General features: G+C 35.4%; 1 protein-coding gene across 8 annotated transcripts in view; it reads right to left on the reverse strand.

The window, feature by feature from the left end:
• LOC125663972 (kinesin-like protein KIFC3) overlaps window positions 1-22,605 on the reverse strand; it is a 44,230-nt gene that overhangs the window by 9,717 nt on the left and 11,908 nt on the right. For 3 of the 8 annotated variants that reach the window (XM_048896433.2, XM_048896432.2, XM_048896434.2), the window contains 12 exons: window positions 18,625-18,680; window positions 18,362-18,470; window positions 17,554-17,616; window positions 10,963-11,060; window positions 9,312-9,504; window positions 7,727-7,977; window positions 7,241-7,396; window positions 4,857-5,060; window positions 3,566-3,751; window positions 3,024-3,158; window positions 1,252-1,395; window positions 171-282 (listed from right to left, as the gene is read on the reverse strand). In XM_048896433.2, the coding sequence (XP_048752390.2) occupies window positions 171-282; window positions 1,252-1,395; window positions 3,024-3,158; window positions 3,566-3,751; window positions 4,857-5,060; window positions 7,241-7,396; window positions 7,727-7,977; window positions 9,312-9,504; window positions 10,963-11,060; window positions 17,554-17,616; window positions 18,362-18,470; window positions 18,625-18,669 (1,696 nt within the window). In that variant the 5' untranslated portion in view covers window positions 18,670-18,680. Of the gene's footprint in view, window positions 1-170; window positions 283-1,251; window positions 1,396-3,023; window positions 3,159-3,565; window positions 3,752-4,856; window positions 5,061-7,240; window positions 7,397-7,726; window positions 7,978-9,311; window positions 9,505-10,962; window positions 11,061-13,530; window positions 14,695-17,553; window positions 17,617-18,361; window positions 18,471-18,624; window positions 18,681-18,787; window positions 18,986-22,605 lie in introns of those variants that run through there. The other 5 variants (XM_048896430.2, XM_048896431.2, XM_048896436.2 and 2 more) reach the window with 5 other exon arrangements.

Raw genomic sequence — 22,605 nt, forward strand, 5'->3', positions numbered from 1 at the left:
TTTATTTGTATATGACAAGATATCTTAAAACCTTCTCAGCACAATGGACATGGACCTTGGGGAAATGAACACGTAACAAGTTTTGAGGCAGATTACAGAATTTCCAGATACAGAAATCCTGTCTACATTGAGTGATAATCCTAAAGCAATTGAATATAATCAAATCATACCTTTCAGCTCTACCAATTCATTGTGATATTTCTTCCTAAGCTGCATCTCTTTGTGATATCGACGGACCAGATCTTTGTTGTAATCATCAATATTTTTTATTGCCCGACACATCTACAAGACAAATTTGGCAATTCATTAGTGAAATCCCTTTCCAACAAGGCCATTAAATATGGGTAAATCTTAGTTTACATTTGACAATACAGCCATGTGATGAAATTGTCTACGATTTCCCATGCCATTTTTGAGGTATCAAATGAAGCTACAGCTTGTATGTTTACATTATATACAGTCATCGTGCCATTTCTCACACAGGCCTCGGGAGAGGTCAGGACAAATCTGCACAGTAGCTGTGCTTAGATTTTTTGAATACTGTGCAACTTGTAAAACATTTTCTGTCCAATATTGACAAGTCTCCCATGGAAATCAAATGGAGCCCACATGACTCCCGTGCAACCTCCCTACCATTCTTTTTACCCCAATGTCCTCCAAAAAGTCATGCATTTGCTGTTCAATCAGCGCAGGTCTTCTGCAAAATGACCTACAGGGATTGTACTACACAGTCTACAACAGTTCTACGGGCTTACAATGTTTGAAAAATTGCAAAACTTACAACTAAACAAAATCGTACAATACAAAAGGTATGTATACTATTTTGGCACTTTTCGCACTAACCTATAATCAAAACCAAAAACACAGAATATGTTCTAGTATTGATACAAAATAAAACACTGATAGCAGACTGTCTGTGACATGTCATGACCTAAATTAAACTACATTTTGAATATGAACTACTGTAAAATCACAAATTGGGGGAAAGGGGGTGTAATTTTCTATGTGATCATGATGGACATATCCATGAATTCTAATCCTCCACTGAACTGAAAATTGTCCAACCACAAATCAAGATCCTGTGAACTCAAAATTTAAAAAAATCTTATCTTGTGAAAATAAATGTAAAATATACATATAAAAATACATGTAAAAATACATGTAAAATTGCATGTAAAAACACAAGTAAAAATACATGACTGTTTACACTATCCTGGCGAGCCTACTGACTCGTGGGTGTAATGACCGCACCTGAATGTTGACATCAGTAATTGCTGCCTGCAGTAACTGGGGAAACTGCCTACACTCTGTCTCCAAACAGACATACGACTTCTCTAGTTCCTGGTAAGCTGGTAAGATTAAGGAGGCCTGCTCACATAGATGAGTGTATCGAGCCTAATAAAACAAAGCACAGTGTCAATTTTCTCACAGTCTTGACAATTCAAGATTTATAAGAATTTTTCTAATAAGAGACCCATGGGCCACATTGCTCACCTGAGTCACCTTGTCCCTGCTGTTGTTCAGCTGTTGTGAATTTAAAAAAATTAAATCTTGGTTCCAATAAAAATTTTTTTACCCCATATTGTGGCCCTGATTTAACCCAAAAGGATAACAGTAAAACTGAACTTAAATTCACACAACATGGGGATGGTTCAATACCAATATGACTAACATTAATTTAATGTTCTGGAGGTCAAGGTCAAAGATCATGGTATGAAATGAAAGGTCATGCCATGAGAAATCTGTATACAAAATATGAATGCTCTACCTCAAATAGTTCAGCAGATATTGAATAGGTTAGGATTTCTTAAAAGCAGGCCAAACTCAAAGGTCAGGGTTACACCTTTGGTGCATAAAAAAGGCTTTGTCACAAGGAATGCACATATGAAATATGAGAGCTCAGTCACTCAACATTCACAAGTTATGAGCAAGGTTAAAGTTTCAGACAAACAGGACAAACCCTGACTAAAGTTGTGGGGGCATAAAAAAAAACTTGAATCCACACAACTTGGGAACATTTGCATTTCGATATGATTTAGTGTGACCCTGCTATTCTTGAAAAGAATTTGCTTTAATGAAATTCCTGTATATTCCCATATAAAATTTTGATACTTTATTGTGGCCCCACCCTACCCCTGTGGCCCCTGAACTGAACAAACTTGAATTTGAAATACCTTTAGTTGCTGGTATATTAATATGACTAATCATTGCCCTGTTGTTGTTTAGTAGAAGGTTTTTAAACATGTTTTCCTATAAATTCTTATACAAGTAAAACTTTGATCCCCTACTGTGGTCCCAACCTACTCCCCGAATGTAATGCACTAAAATCCGAAGTACCTGGGGATGCTTGCACATTAATATAACTAATCATGACCCAGCTATCTTGAGAAGATTTTTCCCAATATATTCTCATGTCAAACTTTGATCCCCTATCATGGCTCAAACTACTTCCAAGACCATAATTTGAACACACTTGAATCTGCACTACCTGGGAATACTTGCATACTAATATGACTTATCATGACTCTGCTCCTGAGAAAAAGATTTTTAAAAATATTTTTCCTATATAAATATTCACTTCTAAACCTTTAATTCCTTATTATGGTCTCACTCAACCCAAAGATATAAATTTCAACTTTTCTGACCCAGTGGTTCTTGAGAAGAAGACTTTTAAATGACTCCACTCTAATTTTACCTTTTCTTAATTATCTTCCCTTTGAAGCAACACCTTTCATTGTTGTGAATAATTTATTAGGAGTTTCAAGTAAGGGTTATGGTCTATATTGCACAACAATCCATAAACTTGCCACTGACAGCATTTTTCATCCATGAGGAGAAAATGCCATTACAAAAGTTAGAAAACTAACAATGTGGGAAAGCAAAGTGTCACTAAATATATACTGTGAATATCACATTATCATCAAGGATTCCATGAACTAAAACTATTTTCAAAGGGACTATAACAGTTATTTGAAAACCAACTCTGCTAATACACAAGATTAAAACAAAATCCTTTAACCCACCTCCAAATGTTTGAGATTTCTTTCCATTTGCTTTTTCACATCTTGAATGGCTGCTTCCTTATCTCTTTCGGCTTCCTCTAATTTGTCAGCAGTGTCCTGAACAATGCTTATTAACTTCTCCTTCTGTCTATTAACCTGAAAAACAAGCACCCAAATCTACAAACTTCCAGTCTCTGTCATTTGATAAAATTTGAAATTACCATCTCTTCAAAATCTATGAAACAAATTTAATATGGTGAAAAGCCTTGTTTGTGCTGCAGTTTTCTGGATAGATTTTTCTTATTTTATAAAGATACATGTACAGTAAAACTAGACAACAGCAAATTTCTGGAGTTCAGATATCATAATAAAGATGAGATCTGAAAGCTTTACCACCAAAATTATGGTCAAAGTAAATACAAATAGAATACATAGAAAATTAACCTTTATGATGTAATGAGGTCATCAAACGTTTTGACTCTATCAGAATGTGCTTTACTTACTGAATGTCTCAATATAAGTACAGTGAATAATCTTCATGAATAAAATAAAAACTTCCATACCTCCTCTGATAATTGCTCGCTGAGTGTTTGCTCCTTCTCCAGGAGACTGGCGACTTGAGAGTACTGTGACTGACTCTCCTCAAACTTGGAGCGATAGTCATCCCTCTCTCTCTCGCAGGCCCTCAGGTTTTCTAGAGTCCTCTGAGAATCCACCTCTACTTCCTGCACTTTGATTTTGGTGACAACCTGATGTAGAAAATTCAAAAAATAGCATATTTGAATGCCACACTCATACAAATTTATTCCTATATTACACATTTACCAACCAGACTTGATTCTAATCTGACTTGGCCTTAGCCAAATGCATCCTGCTGGAATTCATGGGAAATTCAATACTTTTCAATTTCTTCAGTGGCAAAAAAAACAACAACATTTCATGTGCACCAAATATACTGGCTGCAATAATGTAGCCCTCTCCGATTCTTTTTTGGGGGGGGGGGGGGGGGGGGGGGGGCTACAACTCCTTAGGATCTCTGTAATGGTGCAAATGCAGGAGTGATTCACTCCCTCAACATTTTCGATCATTCTAAACATTTTCTGACATGATCTAAACATTTTCTGACTTTCTTTACGTAAATAAAATGATATTCTATGTTTCTTATTTAATACATAAATTTACAACCTGCAACTTGCGATTTGTGAGACTCTATTCTACCGTTTTCAATAATTTCAAAATATTCCAATTTCTCAATTCATATTTGTGCGCTATGTTTGATGTACTGAAGTTTCAACTTCCGATTGTCAAGTTATTTGCATATACCATATAAGGTAGCAATTACATCAATGGACAAGTACAGAGGAGAAAGCTATTTCGTTGGAATGAAAAAGGTTTAGATTTAATATCAAGTTAAAAAACGAACAGCAAAGTGTAAATTCTTTCTGCAACCATATGATTTTCCTTTCTTTGTCGGAGTGACTCGAGTAACTACATTTTCACACAGATTGTCAATGTTTAGGTTTTTCAGTAGATCCACCTATGAGATCTCGCAATAACAAGCATGGTGGAGCAGACAAAGAATTTTGCATGTTGTATATGATGTTAAATGAAAAACACCTTTATTAGACATGCCCAAGCACAAAGTTCGTACTCCTTTTGGTGTAAACAACATTTGGGACTAATACACAGAGTTTATTGGTTATTCATAAAATTATTTGCACCATTAAGGAGATCCTATGGAATTGTAGCCCTATCCTGAAAACGTTCGAATAAAAAAATTTGGATGGGCTACATTATTGGAGCTACAAATATACAGGCATTTTATTCAAAATTGATACGTAATTTCTACTGCACCTCAGGTTCCCTAGCCTGTAGATGTGTCACCTCTACCATGAGGTCCCTCATCCTCCTCGAGGTCACACGGTTCTCCTCTAACATTTTGTTCACGTGCTCTCGATGTTTCAGATCATTGTCCTTCAGTTCCTCTGTTTTCTTCTGCAAGTTTTCCTGGATTTTGTTGAGCTTTTCTCTGTATTTCATCAATTCTTCTTCCAAGCCCTGATAAATTATTTTGAAGAATTATACTTCTAATAAGCATTATTAAAATCAGCTATAAAGCATTAAAAGTTGCACTGTATCATTCAGTAAAAATTGAGGAGGATTAACAACATAATTTGGTACTAACATACATTCCTTTAAAATGAGTCAAAAGCAAATGTATAACTGTATCAATGACCAGAAAAATGTATAAAGTGGCCTAGAGCAATCTGATTAAAATCAGCTCCTCGATCCACTCCTTTATTTCATTTACTTTGTCGCTACTTGAGTAGCGACAAAACAAAACAAATAAAGGAGCGGATCGAGGAGCTGATTTTAATCAGATTGTGGCCTAGAGTTATGACTACTGTTGAATAAATAACAATCTTACTATAGTTTTCTGTATTAAAAAAAAATTTCAACATGTGTTATTTCAAAAAAATATACACTGGAAATAATTTACATCTGTATAGTGATCTTGACCTTTTATTACCCTCAAACCCAAAGAGGTTATCCTTTAGTCATTGAAACTCTATCTCTTTTTTTCTTTTTGTAAGCCATCTGCATACATCACAATACAAATATGCATAGCAAAGACCATGTAGATACCGACATGTTTTATAAGAGAGAGAGAGATCTTGAATTTTTTTGTCCCGGAAGAAAATCCTCCATATTGAATTATTGATCCGTGTAGGTTTCAAGCACCTCCATTTATTATATACCCATCAATGTATCGTTCTTTGATACTATGGATTTCACAGCGTGTGATCCGGTTTTCCGGATCACCACACTGTGGTTTTCTGATTCCGTATCAGTATCCTCTGACACTAATAACGTCACAATGACTTCACAATGCATCAACACAACATTTTTTGTGGAAAATATTGACCATGTCACAAACAAAACTGCATACACAAAATATAATTTCACTGTATATCTGTATTTTTGATAATTTGGATTACATTTAGTATCTTATAAATGTGGATTTAAAATGCATAAGAGGGTATATAATACATTTATCATTACTACAGTAACTTGATCCGAAGAGTTGGATCACGTTTCGTTGACAGGCGCAGATTATCAGATCAAACTCGAAGCTTCGCGTCTCGTGTGATCTGATGATCCGTGCCTGTCAACTCGACGTGATCCAACTCTTCGGATCAAGTTACTGTAGTAATAATATATATATGTATCAACCGAGAGGTCTGTGAATCATCCGTGTATCAACCAAGAGTTCCATGTAGCCACCCAAGTATCCGTGTAATGTCCAGGGTCCTTCATGTACGAAACTTTTCTGCTGAAGAACAAGGATGTCTACAGTTTGTACAGGATTGTTCCCGGAAACTACAGTCATGATAAACGCAGGGGAGAAAGACCATGATAATCCATGGACATCCGCATACCTCTGTGAAACAACTGTGGATGGACCGGCAGAAACCGTGATTTTCAATATGCTCCATTATCACACCAGCATCTACTGGAATTTTTTCAAGAGTCATATGGGTAGCTACCTTGATTATCTGTAGGGAAACCGTAGTTTTTCGTGTCTGCATCGTGATAAGATCATGTTGACACTGGCATTACGACGTCACAGAACCCAAAGACGCCGGATCACCCAGGATGACTAAAATTTTGCATCTGGCATCGACCGGCTCCTGATCCATGAATGTGTGGAAGGGAGTTTACCATATGTGACCAGGTGACCTCAACATCTGGACCTCATAGGAGTCAATCCATACTCATGTCAACTTTCACTGCTATTAAATCTCAAATAATATTTGAGTACTAATACTATCTCCTGCTTTTGCTGAAGTAGGAAAAAAGGCATGACAATGGTGTTTTTGAAACAGTACATGGGCCAGATTATAGCCAAGTCCTTTACAGACAAGTCTGACCTTGATATGACCTTCATCTCACCTAGAAATTCAGCTCTGAACTTGACTTTTGAGTTCACCAAATACAAAGTATCTTATATAGTTTGAAATATGGTAAAAGTTGTGGATATAGAGACAAAAATACAGATGATCACATAGACAAAGTGACCAAAGATAAATATGCTTTGATCTTTGCTCTTATGGACATAAAATAACAATACAATTATTATTATAATAATAATAAAATAGAAAAGACACAGGGATTACAGATTTCTTCAAATTCTTCTGATGTATAAATTTCATAAAATTACTGATAGTGAGGCCCACCTTGTGTTTTATAACCCCCTCCTCAAACAAAGTGGTCGTCCTTGCATGGGACTGTCTCATTTCCTGCACTTCCTCCTCTAGTTCCTTGTTATGAGACAGGAGTTTTTCCACCTGTTTTTCTGTGTCTGTATGACAAGGCCCCATGTCTGAAGGCTGCTGCAGAAAGAGGTAAGAAAATGGGAAACTTAAGCATGGGCAAAACTGTTTAAAGAATCTGTTTATCCCATATTGTAAACCAACTTTTATTTGCAGATATATCAAACATTTGTTGTCCGTACATTTGTGAATATTACTCATTAGAAAGGGGTCAATACCTGATATTTGGAAAATATAATGATTTGGAAAACAAATTTTTCATCTCCTATTAATTTAGTATTTAAGAAAGACTAAAGGTAGTTTCAAAATCTCTTTTAATAAACTGTTATTCTTTGTCCAGCTATACTTATTTGAACTGTTCAGGTTAGTAGAAATCTTGTTTCTGTATACCCCACTGTTTTTGTTGTACTTGTTGAGTTCCTCGTGTAATTCCTTGTTCTCCTTCTCTAGCCGTGTGATGATTTCTTGTGTCGAGTCATCACTGACTCCATTTATACATGAATGATTCTCCATCTCTGATTGCACTAATTCAAGTCTCTTTGTGAGGTTAATTTTCTCTTCATGAAGACGATTGATATCCTCCACAAATCTTCTGTAAGCACCTCCATTAGCATTTCCGGGAAGTCTCTGGTTGGTGTTTCCTTCAATTATTTAAATAATTTGTTTTTGTCAGAAACAAATACCTCCAAAGCTCCCCAAATTGAAAGGGTTTCAAATCTACTCCCCTTCCAATGTATTGTATCATATAGAGGTGAAAGCTTGAGCAGGAACATAAACATTACGAACTGCACTTTGTGAACTGAGTGAGAAGATGGAGAAAAAGATTTAAAATCGATGTGACCGATGTCATTGTTGTATATGATACAAAAATAATTACTGTTATGCTGAAGTGAACATAACCTTATACATGAAACAAGATTGCTATGTGTAGCCATGTCCCCCACTGCTGCAAAAAAGTTGAAATACAAAAGTCCCACAACTCCTGTAAAATTTGTTGAATCAAAATGACGGTGCAATATGATCAACTACATATGGTGACTAACAATCCCATAAAATTTGAAAAAAATCCATTAAGGGTTTTCTGAGGAGTTGCATCCACAAAGTGTTCCTATAGTGTAGCATGTATTATCATATGAGCATACTTCTTCAGTTAGTAATTTTATTGTACTCCTAAGTACTAAGATAATATTTAAAAAGAGGAATTCCTATTTTAGCACATGTACCATTCATTGTTGGCCATTATCATTGTAATCTACTTTACCTTTTTAAAAAAAATTTTTGAATGAACAAGCCTTCAATATGATGTACTAGCCATTGGCACATTGCTCCAATTCCTAACACAAACCAGTCCTCAATATTTATAAATATTGCATGTAGTTGAGGGTAACATTGAAAATTTTCACCCCGAGAAAACCATTGTCAACCGAGGCGTAGCCGAGGTTGACAATGGTTTCTCGAGGGGTGAAAATTTCAATGTTACCCTCAACTACATGCAATATTTGTTTTATTATACTGAATGTTATGTAAACTGGAAAACAGAAAAACTTACGTCTGTTGACATTTAATCAATCACTGTCATCCGATATTTCGTATTTCGATGTGGGTACTCGCGTTTATTACAAATGCTCAAACGACGTCGTCTAGCAATCTACGGCGAACCGTACGCGCATAAATATGACGCATGTGATAATTTTTTATAATATCACCCGTTGTTAAGTACTGTTACCCGTTGCTAGATACTATCACCCTGGGGCGGGTGTTTTCTGTTCTCAGAGGGTAACAATGTTTTTTCAAATGCTTCTCGACCAATCAGGTTCCACTATTTTACATGAAAGTATAATAACAACAAATATCAACCATTGGTGGACTGGTCTAGTTCTGAATATGAAACTGTCCTCAATATGAATGAGTCCTCACCACTGTTCTATTTCTGAACAAGAAACAGTCCTCAATATGAGCATGAACCAGTACTGACCATTGATGCCCTGCTCCAGTTCCAGGATTCGGTTCTCCTGCTCCTCCACAAGACTCTGCAGACTACCAATCAGTTTATCTTTCTCCAGTATACTAATTTCTTGTGTTTTACACAAAATCTTCATCTGCTGCCTCTTTGTCATCTCCTCTTTTTCCAGTTTCTGTTTGTATTTTTTGTTCTTCTCTGACAAATTCTGTAAAATTTTGAAATAAAAACAACCAAAAGAATACATACATGTATACTATGGCATTCCATTAATTATCTCTTCCCAATTAAAAGGTTGAACTAAGACATCAGTATTCAAACAAGAGGCCCATGGGCCACATTACTCACCTGAGTTACCTTGACTCATATTTAAAGATTTTTCCTATATATTCACATGTAAAACTTTGATTCCTATTGTGGCCCCAACCTACTCCCGGGGCCATGAATTGTTAAAAATTGAATCTGGACTATGTCAGGAAGCTTTCATGTGAATGTAAACTTTTCTGGCCTATTGATTTTTCAGAAGAAGATTTTTAATGATTTTCCTTATATATTTGTTTGTAAAACTTTGATCCCCTATTGTCGCCTCATCTTGCCCCCGGGGGCAATGATTTTAATAAAAAAAAAAATTGAATCTGCACTATGTCAGGAAGCTTTCATATAAATTTCAACTTTAGTTTCCTGGCCTAGTAGTTTTTGAAAAGATTTTTAAAGACTTTCCCTATATATTTGTATGTAAAACTTTGATCCCCCTTGTGGCCCCATCCTACCTCTGGGGGCCATGATTTTAATAAACTTGAATCTGCACTATGTCAGGAAGCTTTCATGTAAATCTCAGTTTTTCTGGCTTGGTGGTTCTTGAGAAGAAGATTTTCCCTATGTATTTGTATGTAAAACTTTGATCCCCTATTGTGCCCCCCCCCCCCCCCCCCAGGGGCCATGATTTTAACAAACTTAAATTTGCACTATGTCAGGAAGCTTTCATGTAAATCTCAGCTTTTCTGGCTCAGTGGTTCTTGAGAAGATTTTTAAAGATTTCTCCTATATATTTGTATGTAAAACTTTGATTCCCTATTGTGGCCCCATCCTACCCTGGGGCCATGATTTTAATAAACTTGAATCTGCACTATGTCAGGAAGCTTTCATGTAAATCTCAGCTTTTCTGGCCCAGTGGTTCTTGAGTAGATTTTAAAATGACCCCACCCTATTTTTGAATTTTTGTGATTATCTCCTCTTTGAAAGGGACATGGCCCTTCATTTGAATAAACTTGAAAGCCCTTCACCCAAGGATGCTTTTGGCCAAGTTTGGTTGAAATTGGCCCAGTGGTCTGAAGAAGAAGTCAAAAATGTAAAAAGTTTACAGACAGTTGGACAGACAGACGATGGACAACAGGCGATCAGAAAAGCTCACTTGAGCTAAAACCCATCTTGATAATAATTTATGATTGAAACTAAATATGACACAATATCATATTGCACATAATATTCAGTCATTCAGATCTACTAAAGAATACATGTACTAATATCATCTTGATGTTTTAATGGCTTGACGATGTGACCTAGAATACTGCAGTGAATCGACATCCGTCTATTAAATCCCATTGAATATAAAGGGACAGAATGACAGACTACAAAAGGATTAGGGCATGAGAAATGAGAGACTTACTCTGATGGTAAATAGGAGTTCATCTCTCTCAGTGTTTCTCTCATCCAGCTGTTTCTGTAATGTCTTGTATTCCACAATAGATATATTCTCTTTGTTATCTGTAATACAGAGGTTACAGAGTATACCTAATCTACCTATCTGTGTGTATCCACTACCGTATTAGGTAAACTGAAGATGGCTGCAGACAAATTTAAAACCAAAGGGCAAAAACAAACTTAATAAGAAACAATAAATGGGACTAATACTCCCTATGGGCTACACCCAATAGTCAGTATAACTAAAAAACTAAAAAGCCATAGGGATCATCCTTATTCCGTAGCAAGTCTTTGTGTGAAGTATGAAAGTCAGAAACATCTTCATGAATAGAGAAATTACTTGTGTCCTAGATCTTAAAGAGTCCAGTTCACTTCATCCAATGAAGGGCCTACATGTTAAGTGCGGTGACACCAGGGGAAAGGGAAATTGAAAGCCCAGAAACAGTTTTCCCATATCAGCACCCAGTTTGCATGACCTTTGACCTTATTTCATGTACTTACCAATTATGTAAGTTAAATCATTTCAGATCTATCAAGTAATTAGATAATCGCTTTCAAAGCTTTTAACTAGACAGATAGATTTGACCTTTTGACCACAAAATGACTAGAGATGACCCATGTACTCATTGGGAATGTAAATTGAATTATTTCAGCATCTACATAAAATGAAATAGTAGCCATGATTTATCAAAAAAAAATTAACTATTTTCTCACATTTCTACATGTTCACTTTACTTGACCTTTGGATCCCAAAATAAATAGGGTAATTCCCATACCACAAGAAGTTGAATTACTCATGGTATTGTAAAAGAAGAAAATATTTTGGTGCAAATGCAAGTGTTAAGACATTAGCGCAAATAAATTTTAGCATACCAGCAATTTGTTGCAAAATATGTTTGGCACAAAGTTTTGATCCACACCTAGTGTTTTTTCCCCACGGTCAGACTTGTATTGTACTAGTATATTGCAAACAAAGAATGCTAGGGTGCATTGAAAAAGGAATTCCAGGTTTAATTCTCAGAACCACTGTGGTGGGTCTTTTGTACCAGTCCATGCCATGTGGCTTCTCCTAGTGAAATCAAGGCACAGTGGACTGTTAAAGTCCTTTGAAACTTCTTCATTAAGGGGGAATACAAGAAAGGATGACTATTTGTCAACTAATTTCCCCCTCTGTCTCTTAAATGAGTTTATGAAAACAGTTACTGTACATTTTAATTGTCTAATCCATTATCAATCTCTTTATGCCTCAATTGTTTTATTCTGATACATCACACTAGAGTGTTCCAAAGATCATCTGTAACCTGTCATGGCATAAAAATTATGGGCGTGTCTTTTAAAATGACCGTCATACAAGGAATACATAAGTGAAATATCAAATTCCTTTCTCCTATATTCAAAAACTAAAAAAAAAGAAAAAAAAGTCCAACAGCAGCTGAGTAAAATACCCAAATCTTACAAGACTTGATTGAATTTATTTTTAAGTGGTATAAAATATAGAAATCCAATTATTATTAGTTCAACTGAATACTTAAGGTACCTACTACTGGAAAGATATTTATTCTGTCCAATGTTAGATCCAGTTTACTTACTTTTCTAAGTGAAATTTATTATAATGGCCAAAACAGCTCAGAAATTCAGTACAGTCACTCCATAATTAGAGGAAAGCTGATCTCTGCTGCAATAGATTTGTCTAGACCGATGTGCAATAGTTTCTGATGCAGTGCCTGGTGCCTGGACAATTTTATTACAATTGATCCGACATTTCACTGCACAAGGTGAATGTCTCTGTGGAAGAAAGAATACCATTTTCTGGGTCCTTACGAGACAATGCCCTCTCTATTATCTATCTGCATCAACGAACATCTGCCCATTGTAACTCAAAATTACCATGCTATTGCAATATTTAAGAAACAAGCATTCTGTAAGAACAGCATGGCAATACATGTCCCCTACCTAACTTCCTAAATAAAAGCATGATGCAAGATGTCCACAAAATAAAAAGAAGCTCATTCAACCATAAAATTAAGTCATAAAAACTAAGTTGTGACAGATGAACGGGGGATGGACAGACGGAGTGCAGACTGGTAGTCCCCTCCGGTTCTGTCCCCTCCTCCAGTTCTGTTCCCTCCGGTTCTATCCCCTCCTCCAGTTCTGTTCCCTCTGGTTCTGTCAGTAGGGGACTAATCAGTGGATACTTAAATTTTAGACTTTTGTTCTAGATAATGGTATCCTCTATTACTAAGAACTCTATTTGAAACCAAAAAGATGAAATTTGCCAGAGATCTATGGATTCAAAACCCATCAAACAGTTAAAATGTTCACATATAAATCTAAACCCTTCAACAATCTTGACCTTACATCATACATATAAAATATAGCATATATAGCATCAGAATAAGGCTTGATCATTTATCAACCCTTAAACCTGTGTCAAAATGTACATCTGCACTTGAATGACAATCCATCCATTTTTCAAGCTTCGGCAATTCAATCAAAATCTTACTCTGGGGCCCTAGGACAAAGTTGTACTTACATCGAATTGTATTAGATCCCAGTCCAGATGGGAATACATAAAGCTTCTGGGGTTGTCTACGGGCCTGACACATGCAGCATCCATAGTATCGAGGAGACACAAGCATTTTAGCATGTCGATGAACATACGTAACATCAAGCTCCATCTATTATTGGACTAACACATATATAGACACCTCTCGGGAACAACAGATGCCAATAATCTTTTTCTGCAGTAGAAATCAATCCATGCCTCAAGACACTACTCTGTTTTTAATCCATCACCCATTATTATGGAAAAGTCAGGAAGCCCTTTAACTGATTTAATTTGTCCAACAACTGCAATCTGTCCTTTGCGTCTTGATACTGCATGAAAAACCGGTTTTGGCCTCAGACTAGTTACTGTTTGTGAACAATCCTGAGTTTTGCATCAATGAACAATAGAATGATGAGTCCGTAAATTTCACACTTGTCAATTACCAACACAAAGTAAACATTTTAATATTCACTGTTCTTTTGAATCAAGGCCTTTTTAGCAAATATTCTAAATAATTCATTCACCTCAAAATCAAAAGTTCAGCACTAAGGTAAATCAACAGATTACCAGATTACTAATTCAATTCAAGAAATGCATGGATAGATTCACATTCAGATTGTTGAATGGTTTTTTTTCTCCAACTAAATAAATTTAGAAAAAAGAAATCTAGTCCCAATCCCAAGAAATGCATGTACATATGTATGCCAATATCTCTTGAACTCTGAAATGATCCAATGCATATAATGCCACATGTATGAAAACACCTCTTCAATTAAACCTGCACATTTACAAACTTAACAGTTGACAGACCTCTCCAGTTTTATCATAGGCCTCCCTGAAGATCCACTTGCAAGTAAAGGGAGTTTTTCAATAACTTGTCATTACATTGTAAGATGGGAATTAGAACATGGAACACCGGCACCACCCACACCCATTTAATACAGGGTGGATCAGAAGATCTTCCCTGTGAACTCCAACATCCCATCAATTTCTTATCAAACTACAATGACATCTCTTTTCAACAAAATCCAGTCTTAGTCATTGAATTTCAAAATATCTCCAGTGAAAGATTTCCCTAAACCATATAAATGTTCTTGAATTTGAAAATTATAGCAGCCCATGCTTTTAGCAACAATAGCATGTCAAAATGTTTATCCCGGTGAGAGCTAACCTGCGCTGTACAGTGTGGGGATTTGCTGTATTTATATATAACTGAAAATGAGTTATAACATATTTCTGTTAACATGGTTCAGGGATGCTTTACATTGACAATAGATGCACATTGATTTAGAATACACAATCTTTCCAAATTTGTAAATCATTTCTCTAATTTGTAAATGATCAGGACTTCCCTGTTTAGCAAAATTTGGAGCCCACCCTGTACATTAAATCCTCCAACTATGAAAATACTTTTTGTAGGCGGCATTCTGTTTACATGAGATAAGGTTTACAGATTTATTGAGATGATCCATCATATACACCCAGTTCAAAATCACAGAAGTTAGGAAAAAGTCCCACCTCACATAGTAGTCATTTTGTCCTTTAAATATTTAAAACATGGGCAATCAAATGGTATTTAAATTGAACTCAGTTACATTTCCAAATCGTCTGGTGGCAATAAATACCCATTTCTGTGGTTAGAATTTCATTCATAGATTACCACACATAACCATGGATATCATTGTCTACATCAAGGTTTTCTTAAAATTTGCCCTCAGTTGAGTAGGTAATTTTGCGCATACAAATATTACACTAAAAACCTGTATGACACTACAGAGTGATGACAGGTCTATGCAGCTGTACTTGTTTATTTCATAGTGTGTACAGCAATTACTATACACTATTAAGTTGTGACTGTTGTCTTGGAAACACTACCAGAACAGGGAATTAAAACTTCCCTATGAGACACTCTTGATACAGACAGCTTGCATTTGATATGTTCACATGCTATTCTCACAAACCACAGAAACATAAAATGTTCCTTGTCAAGTTCCTTACTAATAATGGTTATAAAACTAAATGATACTAAAGTCATCAGCATGTCAAAGTCTTTTCAAAGTTCTTTTCTATATTCAATAGACATTACTAGTCAGAGTTCCTGGTTTTCTAAAGCTAATGAAATATATCAAGAGTAATTAAAAGGGTATTCATACATTCCAAACCTGAAACGTACAAAGTTCTTTTTAAGCAATAAAGGTCTAGCTTTCTTGGGGGTAAAAGGATGGCATAATTTGTATTCAATTTTTCAGAAATTACCCTCATTCTTCCATATATCGAAGTATAGGCTTTTAGGTTCAAAGTTCATTTGTGTGTCACCATGCCTTCATCGAACAAGAACATCAGTAAAACTGATGGATGCTCTCCAGACTGCACCTAACCAACGAACTACTTCACATGAAGAATGAATTGCACAATGCTCAATGTTGAAATTACAGTTTTTTATACATAAGAATATTAGTAAAACTGATGGATGCTCTCCAGACTGCACCTAACCAACGAACTACTTCACATGAAGAATGAATTGCACAATGCTCAATGTTGAAATTACAGTTTTTTATATATAAGGTACATGTTAAGTGACCTTGACCTTTACAAAATTACCTTGAATGACTTTGGTTAGACTTAAGCTAGACTTTGGTATGAAAGTCATTTGTTCATTACTTATTTGTGTAATATAAGATTAACAACTGTTCAACAACTGTTTAAATAAGGAATTTTCCCCCATATACATGCAAGGTAATTTGTAAATAATTTCTTTAATTTGAAAAATTATCAAGACTTCAATTCTTAGCAAAATTTGGAGCCCATCCTGTACATTAAATCCTCCAACAATGAAAATGTTTTGAGTGAAGCTTTTTTTTCATATAAAGATTCTGAGTGATCTTGACAAAATGATATTGAGTAACTATTTACCTGTGACTTACTTGTGCGAGATATAATTAATACCTGATCAAAAACTGTTCAAATAGAACTTTTTCCTTACATAACATATACAATCTGAGTGACCTTAACCTTTCCAAATGACCTAGAGTGACTTTTGTATGAATGTCATTTGCCTTTTACTTTTTATGCGTGATTTCATGATCAATATCTGTTCAAAAACTATTGAAATAATAATTTTATTTTAGTAAGTATATGTTCTGAATGACCTTGACCTTTCCAAAATCACCTTGGATGAAAAGATCCCTATTCCAAGGAATATTTGTGATCAATAATGTTCATCTTCAATTTCTGATGAAAGGTTTAAGAGATATTAATTTTTATATCAAAAACTGCTGAAAAAGGTCACTTTCATATGTTCTGAGTGACCTTGACCTTTCCAAAATGACCTTGGACAACCAGTTCTTGTCGTAAGGAACATTTGTGATGAATTAAATAAATTTCTGATGAAAAGTTAGGAGATATGACCTCAGAAGGAAGGACAGACACAACAGCAACAATGTTGCCCCCCCCCCCCCCCCTTAAAAAAACACACACACAATCCATCTGAATTCTTCAAACATTATGAAAACTAATAAATGTCTGTACAGTATAGAGGGGGTTAGGTTATGGAAAAAGACAGACAATCACAGGGTTATGCCATTCATCACAGGACAGTTTGAAACAGCTAATCTAATAATGTTTCATTCCTCACCTTCACAGGAAACATTTATGCCTAAAGAAATCGAATTTTATGGTTGAAACACTTGATAAATAGCTATTCCAAACCTCAGAACAAGAAAATCAATTTCATCTACTTGGTAGCAATAATTTCCAAATATTTACATGGTTTGGATCAATAAAATCCACAAAGCTTCTGGAGAATTTTTCAACTGTTGAAATTTTTTCCCCCAAGTTAATGTTTATTTTAATTTCATAAATGTACATTCATTGGTGTGCAAAAGAATTGAGTATTAATTATTCATGACTGATTGAGTCTTTGAAGTTGACTCCAGTGCGAAAAAAAAGACAATATTACTTATCAGGCTTGTTACTGTCTACAGGAAGCCTGTGTTGGACTTTCCTTACCTGAATCATCTAACGGGTCATCTTCATCCTCCGATTCAGATGGGGATTCAACTGGTATATCATCTGTAAGCAATCATCAATCTTATCTATGTGCATGTAATAGAAATAGTATAAAACTTCGGTATTTTTTTTTTATAAAGGTTATCCACCATCTACATTGTAAAATAAACTGCAGGTATGATATATATGAATAGATACAATAAATTTGTATTGTTTGCCTGCTAATAAGGAAAATTCTACATTCAAAATATCAATCAAGCTTAAGATGGAGTGGAGATGGGTGCACAAAATCACATCCACAGACGGATGGACAGACAGACACAATTCCATTATATCCTACCTTAAACTTAAGCATTAGTCTCTGTGAGAGTATATGTCATCACAAAATTTAAAAAGCCATGACTAAAACAAGTCCAAAAAGTTGATGAAACATCAGTAAAATGAAGAAAAATTGTCCAATCATGATCAAAATATAAGATGCACAATAACGAGGGTACAAATCTTTCAGAAAAATCCATGTATTATTCTCTCAGAGCATGCCTTGACAAAATCAAAACTTTGTTTGCAGGGGCTATATAAATAAGGTGTATTAATAATGGCTAATCATTGAACAGACATCTGGTTAGGTATCAAAGCTAATTACCATTTTGAAATTAATTCTAAAAATTTGGGAATGTGAGATCAGTTTGAGAGATCTAGAACTTTGATATATTAAAGTTCGAGCCATCGAGAGTAACCTGTATCTGAATTTATTCCCAATTCATGTATTTCCCTACAAATACATCATGCACACAACAATTAAACCTACCATCAAATCCCAGCTGTTTCTTCCATAGCTCTGACCTTGAGGGTGAAGGAACAGGTTTATTACCCACAATCCTGGGACTGTAGGACATTGGCGTCCTGAATGCTGGTTCCTTTATAAATGTAACAAAAGAGAAGTTAAGAAATAAAAAACAATTTTATTCACCAACAACATTGAGAACAGCTATCATCAATTTTCAATATCATAACAACATTTAAACCTTACAACAGTGAAGATGGTAATGAAGTTTTGAAATGACAACTCACCTTCATTTTGGGTGCTCCTGAAGCGAACACCTTCTTATTACTCATTTTGTTGAAAGCTGAGAGAAATGAAATGATCATAAATGAAATATTTCAATTGATTAGTCCAACTTAAAATCAATTCTCATACACAAAATGCTATGTAAATCCCAACCGAATGTATTACCAAACTTTCTGATCATTCTCCAGGCTCCAGATTTTGATATAAATTCCCATATGATGGCTTAAAATCTATTCCCTGAAGTCACAAATAATTCAACACCACAAAACACAAACCACATTTGTAGAACCATAAATTACAAAGGAGTAATTACTAATAGTTTAAACTGTATACTATGGTGGTTAGGAAATGTAAGGCACTAACAAATAGCCCTGCCTCCAAATCAGCCCTTCCTAATCTCATTACAATTCTAAGGCAAAGTTTTCAATTTAATCCACGCTAATTACATTCATTTTATTTTTTGCTTTGCTTCCTTTTGAAAAACTTTTTAATATGTTAAGTTTTAAAGGATTAAATTTCTTGTGTTGTGATTGGGACAGTAATGGCATTGACTGGTACACCCAAACCCACTATTATCACTACACTAGAATGTTGTGCAATTAATATTGACATAAGTTCTACAACCAAAATATCCATACCTTTACACACTCATCATTACACCTTTGAAAATGTAAAGACTCTATTTGAATAACGGCAGTAACAATTTACATGGAATTCGTTTTGCTAACTGTCCATCACAAATGCTTAGAAAATTTACAATTTCTTTCTTCCCAGATTTTGGGCTGAGGACTAGTGGACTAATCACAGATGATTAATAAATCAGACTGTCTGTCCTATATTATAGGGTTATTGAACTTATATTGGTGAATATTGGCACTTGTTGGCTGTGGAAATGCACGAGCTTGCGAGTGCATTTTGACAGCCAACGAGTGCCAATATTCACCTATATAAGTTCAATAACCCTTTTATTATATAGCTAAAGTATTTAGTTGTTAAATCATATCCCTTTTCACTCAAACTACTCCAAAATAGACGAGAATTCATCAGTATTGGCAGTGTGCAATAACAGCATGCAATTCTTAACTGTTCAATATTTAACCCGTCATTAATGCATGAAGAAAACTGATTTTGTAAATGGGGACATCATAATTTATGTACAGTAAAACATTTTGCTTAAGTAAATATCAAATACCGGCTCTGTCAGATTCGGAGGACCGTCATCTGCCATTTTGGCTTGTTTACGTCGTTACGGTAACGTCAATATTGAACGCTCATACTCGGAATGTTTCGGGCGCATACAATTTACGCAATGCAAAGTTAGCGTTAAATAAATTCTCAGGATATTGAACGCTAACATTCTCTAGATTTTACGCAAATCTTATATTAGACTATTTATTAGCTATATAATAATATAGGGTTATTGAACTTATATTGGTGAATATTGGCACTTGTTGGCTGTGGAAATGCACGAGCTTGCGAGTGCATTTTGACAGCCAACGAGTGCCAATATTCACCTATATAAGTTCAATAACCCTTTTATAATATAGCTTAAGTATTTAGTTGTTAAATTATATTCCTTTTCACTCAAACTACTCCAAAATAGACGAGAATTCATCAATATTGGCATCTAAGGTGAAGGTGTGCAATAACAGCATGCATTTCTTAACTGTTCAATATTTAACCCGTCATTAATGCATGAAGAAAACTGATTTTGTAAATGGGGACATCATAATTTATGTACAGTAAAACATTTTGCTTAAGTAAATATCAAATACCGGCTCTGTCAGATTCGGAGGACCATCATCTGCCATTTTGGCTTGTTTACGTCGTTATGGTAACGTCAATATTGAACGCTCATACTCGGAATGTTTCGGGCGCATACAATTTACGCAATGCGAAGTTAGTGTTCAATAAAATCTCAAGATATTGAACGCTAACATTCTCTAGATTTTACGCAGATTTTATATTAGACTATTTATTAGCTATATAATAAAGCAAAATATTGTTTCCATCATTACTTAGTAAAGTAATTTGCATTAAGCCCTTGTCTTTTGCCTACCAGAATGCTCCTGCCTTACAACGAGGGCCTACAAATGACCAATTGTTAAGTTTTGCACGGAAGCAGACATCTTACACTTTTCATTAAAAAAAAATTAAATATTGAGAAATATGGTTTGTACCCAAATGTAAACAAATGAACACACTAATACCAGGGTGCATGAACAAATGGGCAAATCACAGCTACATTCCCCTTTAGAACTGTCCCATAGGGAAATTCTCAGAAAATATCAAGAAAAACAAGAGGCCCATGGGCCACATCGCTCACCTGAGTCACCTTGGTCCATATCAGAAGATTTTCCATATCTATTTGCATGTAAAACCGTAGTCCCTATTATGGCCCCAAACCTACCCCTGGAGGCCATGGTTTTTGCAAACTTGAATCTACACTATGTCAGAAAGCTTTCATGTAAATATGAACTTCTTTGGCCCAATGGTTCTTGAGAAGAAGATTTTTAAAGATTTTCCCTATATATTTGTATGTAAAACTTTGATCCCCTATTGTGGCCCCATCCGACCCCCGGGGGCCATGATTTTAACAATTTAGAATCTGTATTATATAAGGAAGCTTTCATATAAATCTCAGCTATTCTGGCTCAGTGGTTCTTGAGAAGAAGATTTTTAAAGATTTTCCCTATATATTTGTATGTAAAACTTTGATCCCCTATTGTGGCCCCATCCTACCCCAGGAGGGCATGATTTCAACAAACCTGAATCTGCACTATATCAGAAAGCTTTCATATAAATCTCAGCTTTTCTGGCTCAGTGGTTCTTGAGAAGAAGATTTTAAAAGATTTTTCCTATAAATTTGTATGTAAAACTTTGATGCCCCCCTTGAGGCCCCATTCAATCCCCGGGGTCCATGATTTTAACGAACTTGAATCTGCACTATATCAAAAAAAAACCCAAACAACCCCCCCCCCCAAAAACAACTTTGACCCCCTATTGTGGCCCCATCCGACCCCCGGGGGCCATGATTTTGACAATTTAGAATCTGCATTATATAAGGAAGCTTTCATATAAATCTCAGCTTTTCTGGCTCAGTGGTTCTTGAGAAGAAGATTTTTAAAGATTTTCCCTATATATTTGTATGTAAAACTTTGATCCCCTATTGTGGCCCCATCCGACCCCCGGGGGCCATGATTTTAACAATTTAGAATCTGTATTATATAAGGAAGCTTTCATATAAATCTCAGCTTTTCTGGCTCAGTGGTTCTTGAGAAGAAGATTTTTAAAGATTTTCCCTATATATTTGTATGTAAAACTTTGATCCCCTATTGTGGCCCCATCCGACCCCCCGGGGGCCATGATTTTAACAATTTAGAATCTGTATTATATAAGGAAGCTTTCATATAAATCTCAGCTTTTCTGGCTCAGTGGTTCTTGAGAAGAAGATTTTTAAAGATTTTCCCTATATATTTGTATGTAAAATTTTGACCCCCTATTGTGGCCCCATCCGACCCCCGGGGGCCATGATTTTAACAATTTAGAATCTGCACTACCTAATAAAGCTTATCTATAAATATCATCTTTTCTGGCCCAGTGGTTCTTGAGAAGAAGATTTTTTAATGACCCTACCCTATTTTTACCTTTTCTTGATTATCTCCCCTTGGAAGGTGGCCTGGCTCTTTATTTTAACAATTTAGAATTCCCTTTACCTAAGGATGTTTTGTGCCAACTTTGGTTAAAATTGGCCCAGTGGTTGTTGAGAAGAAGTTGAAAATGTGAAAAGTTTACAGACGGACGGACGGACGCCGGAATACGGGTGATCAGAAAAGTTCACTTGAGCTTTCAGCTCAGGTGAGCTAAAAATCTATAGAACATCAAAGATAAATAAGGTTCTAAATTTAAAAAAAAAAAAAAACTTTGATGAAATAATACAAAACCTAACACCAATGTAAAAAAAAAAATCAAGATGTGTATGT

Source organism: Ostrea edulis, chromosome 1, assembly GCF_947568905.1.
Source record: "Ostrea edulis chromosome 1, xbOstEdul1.1, whole genome shotgun sequence".
Taxonomy (NCBI): Eukaryota; Metazoa; Mollusca; class Bivalvia; order Ostreida; family Ostreidae; genus Ostrea; species Ostrea edulis.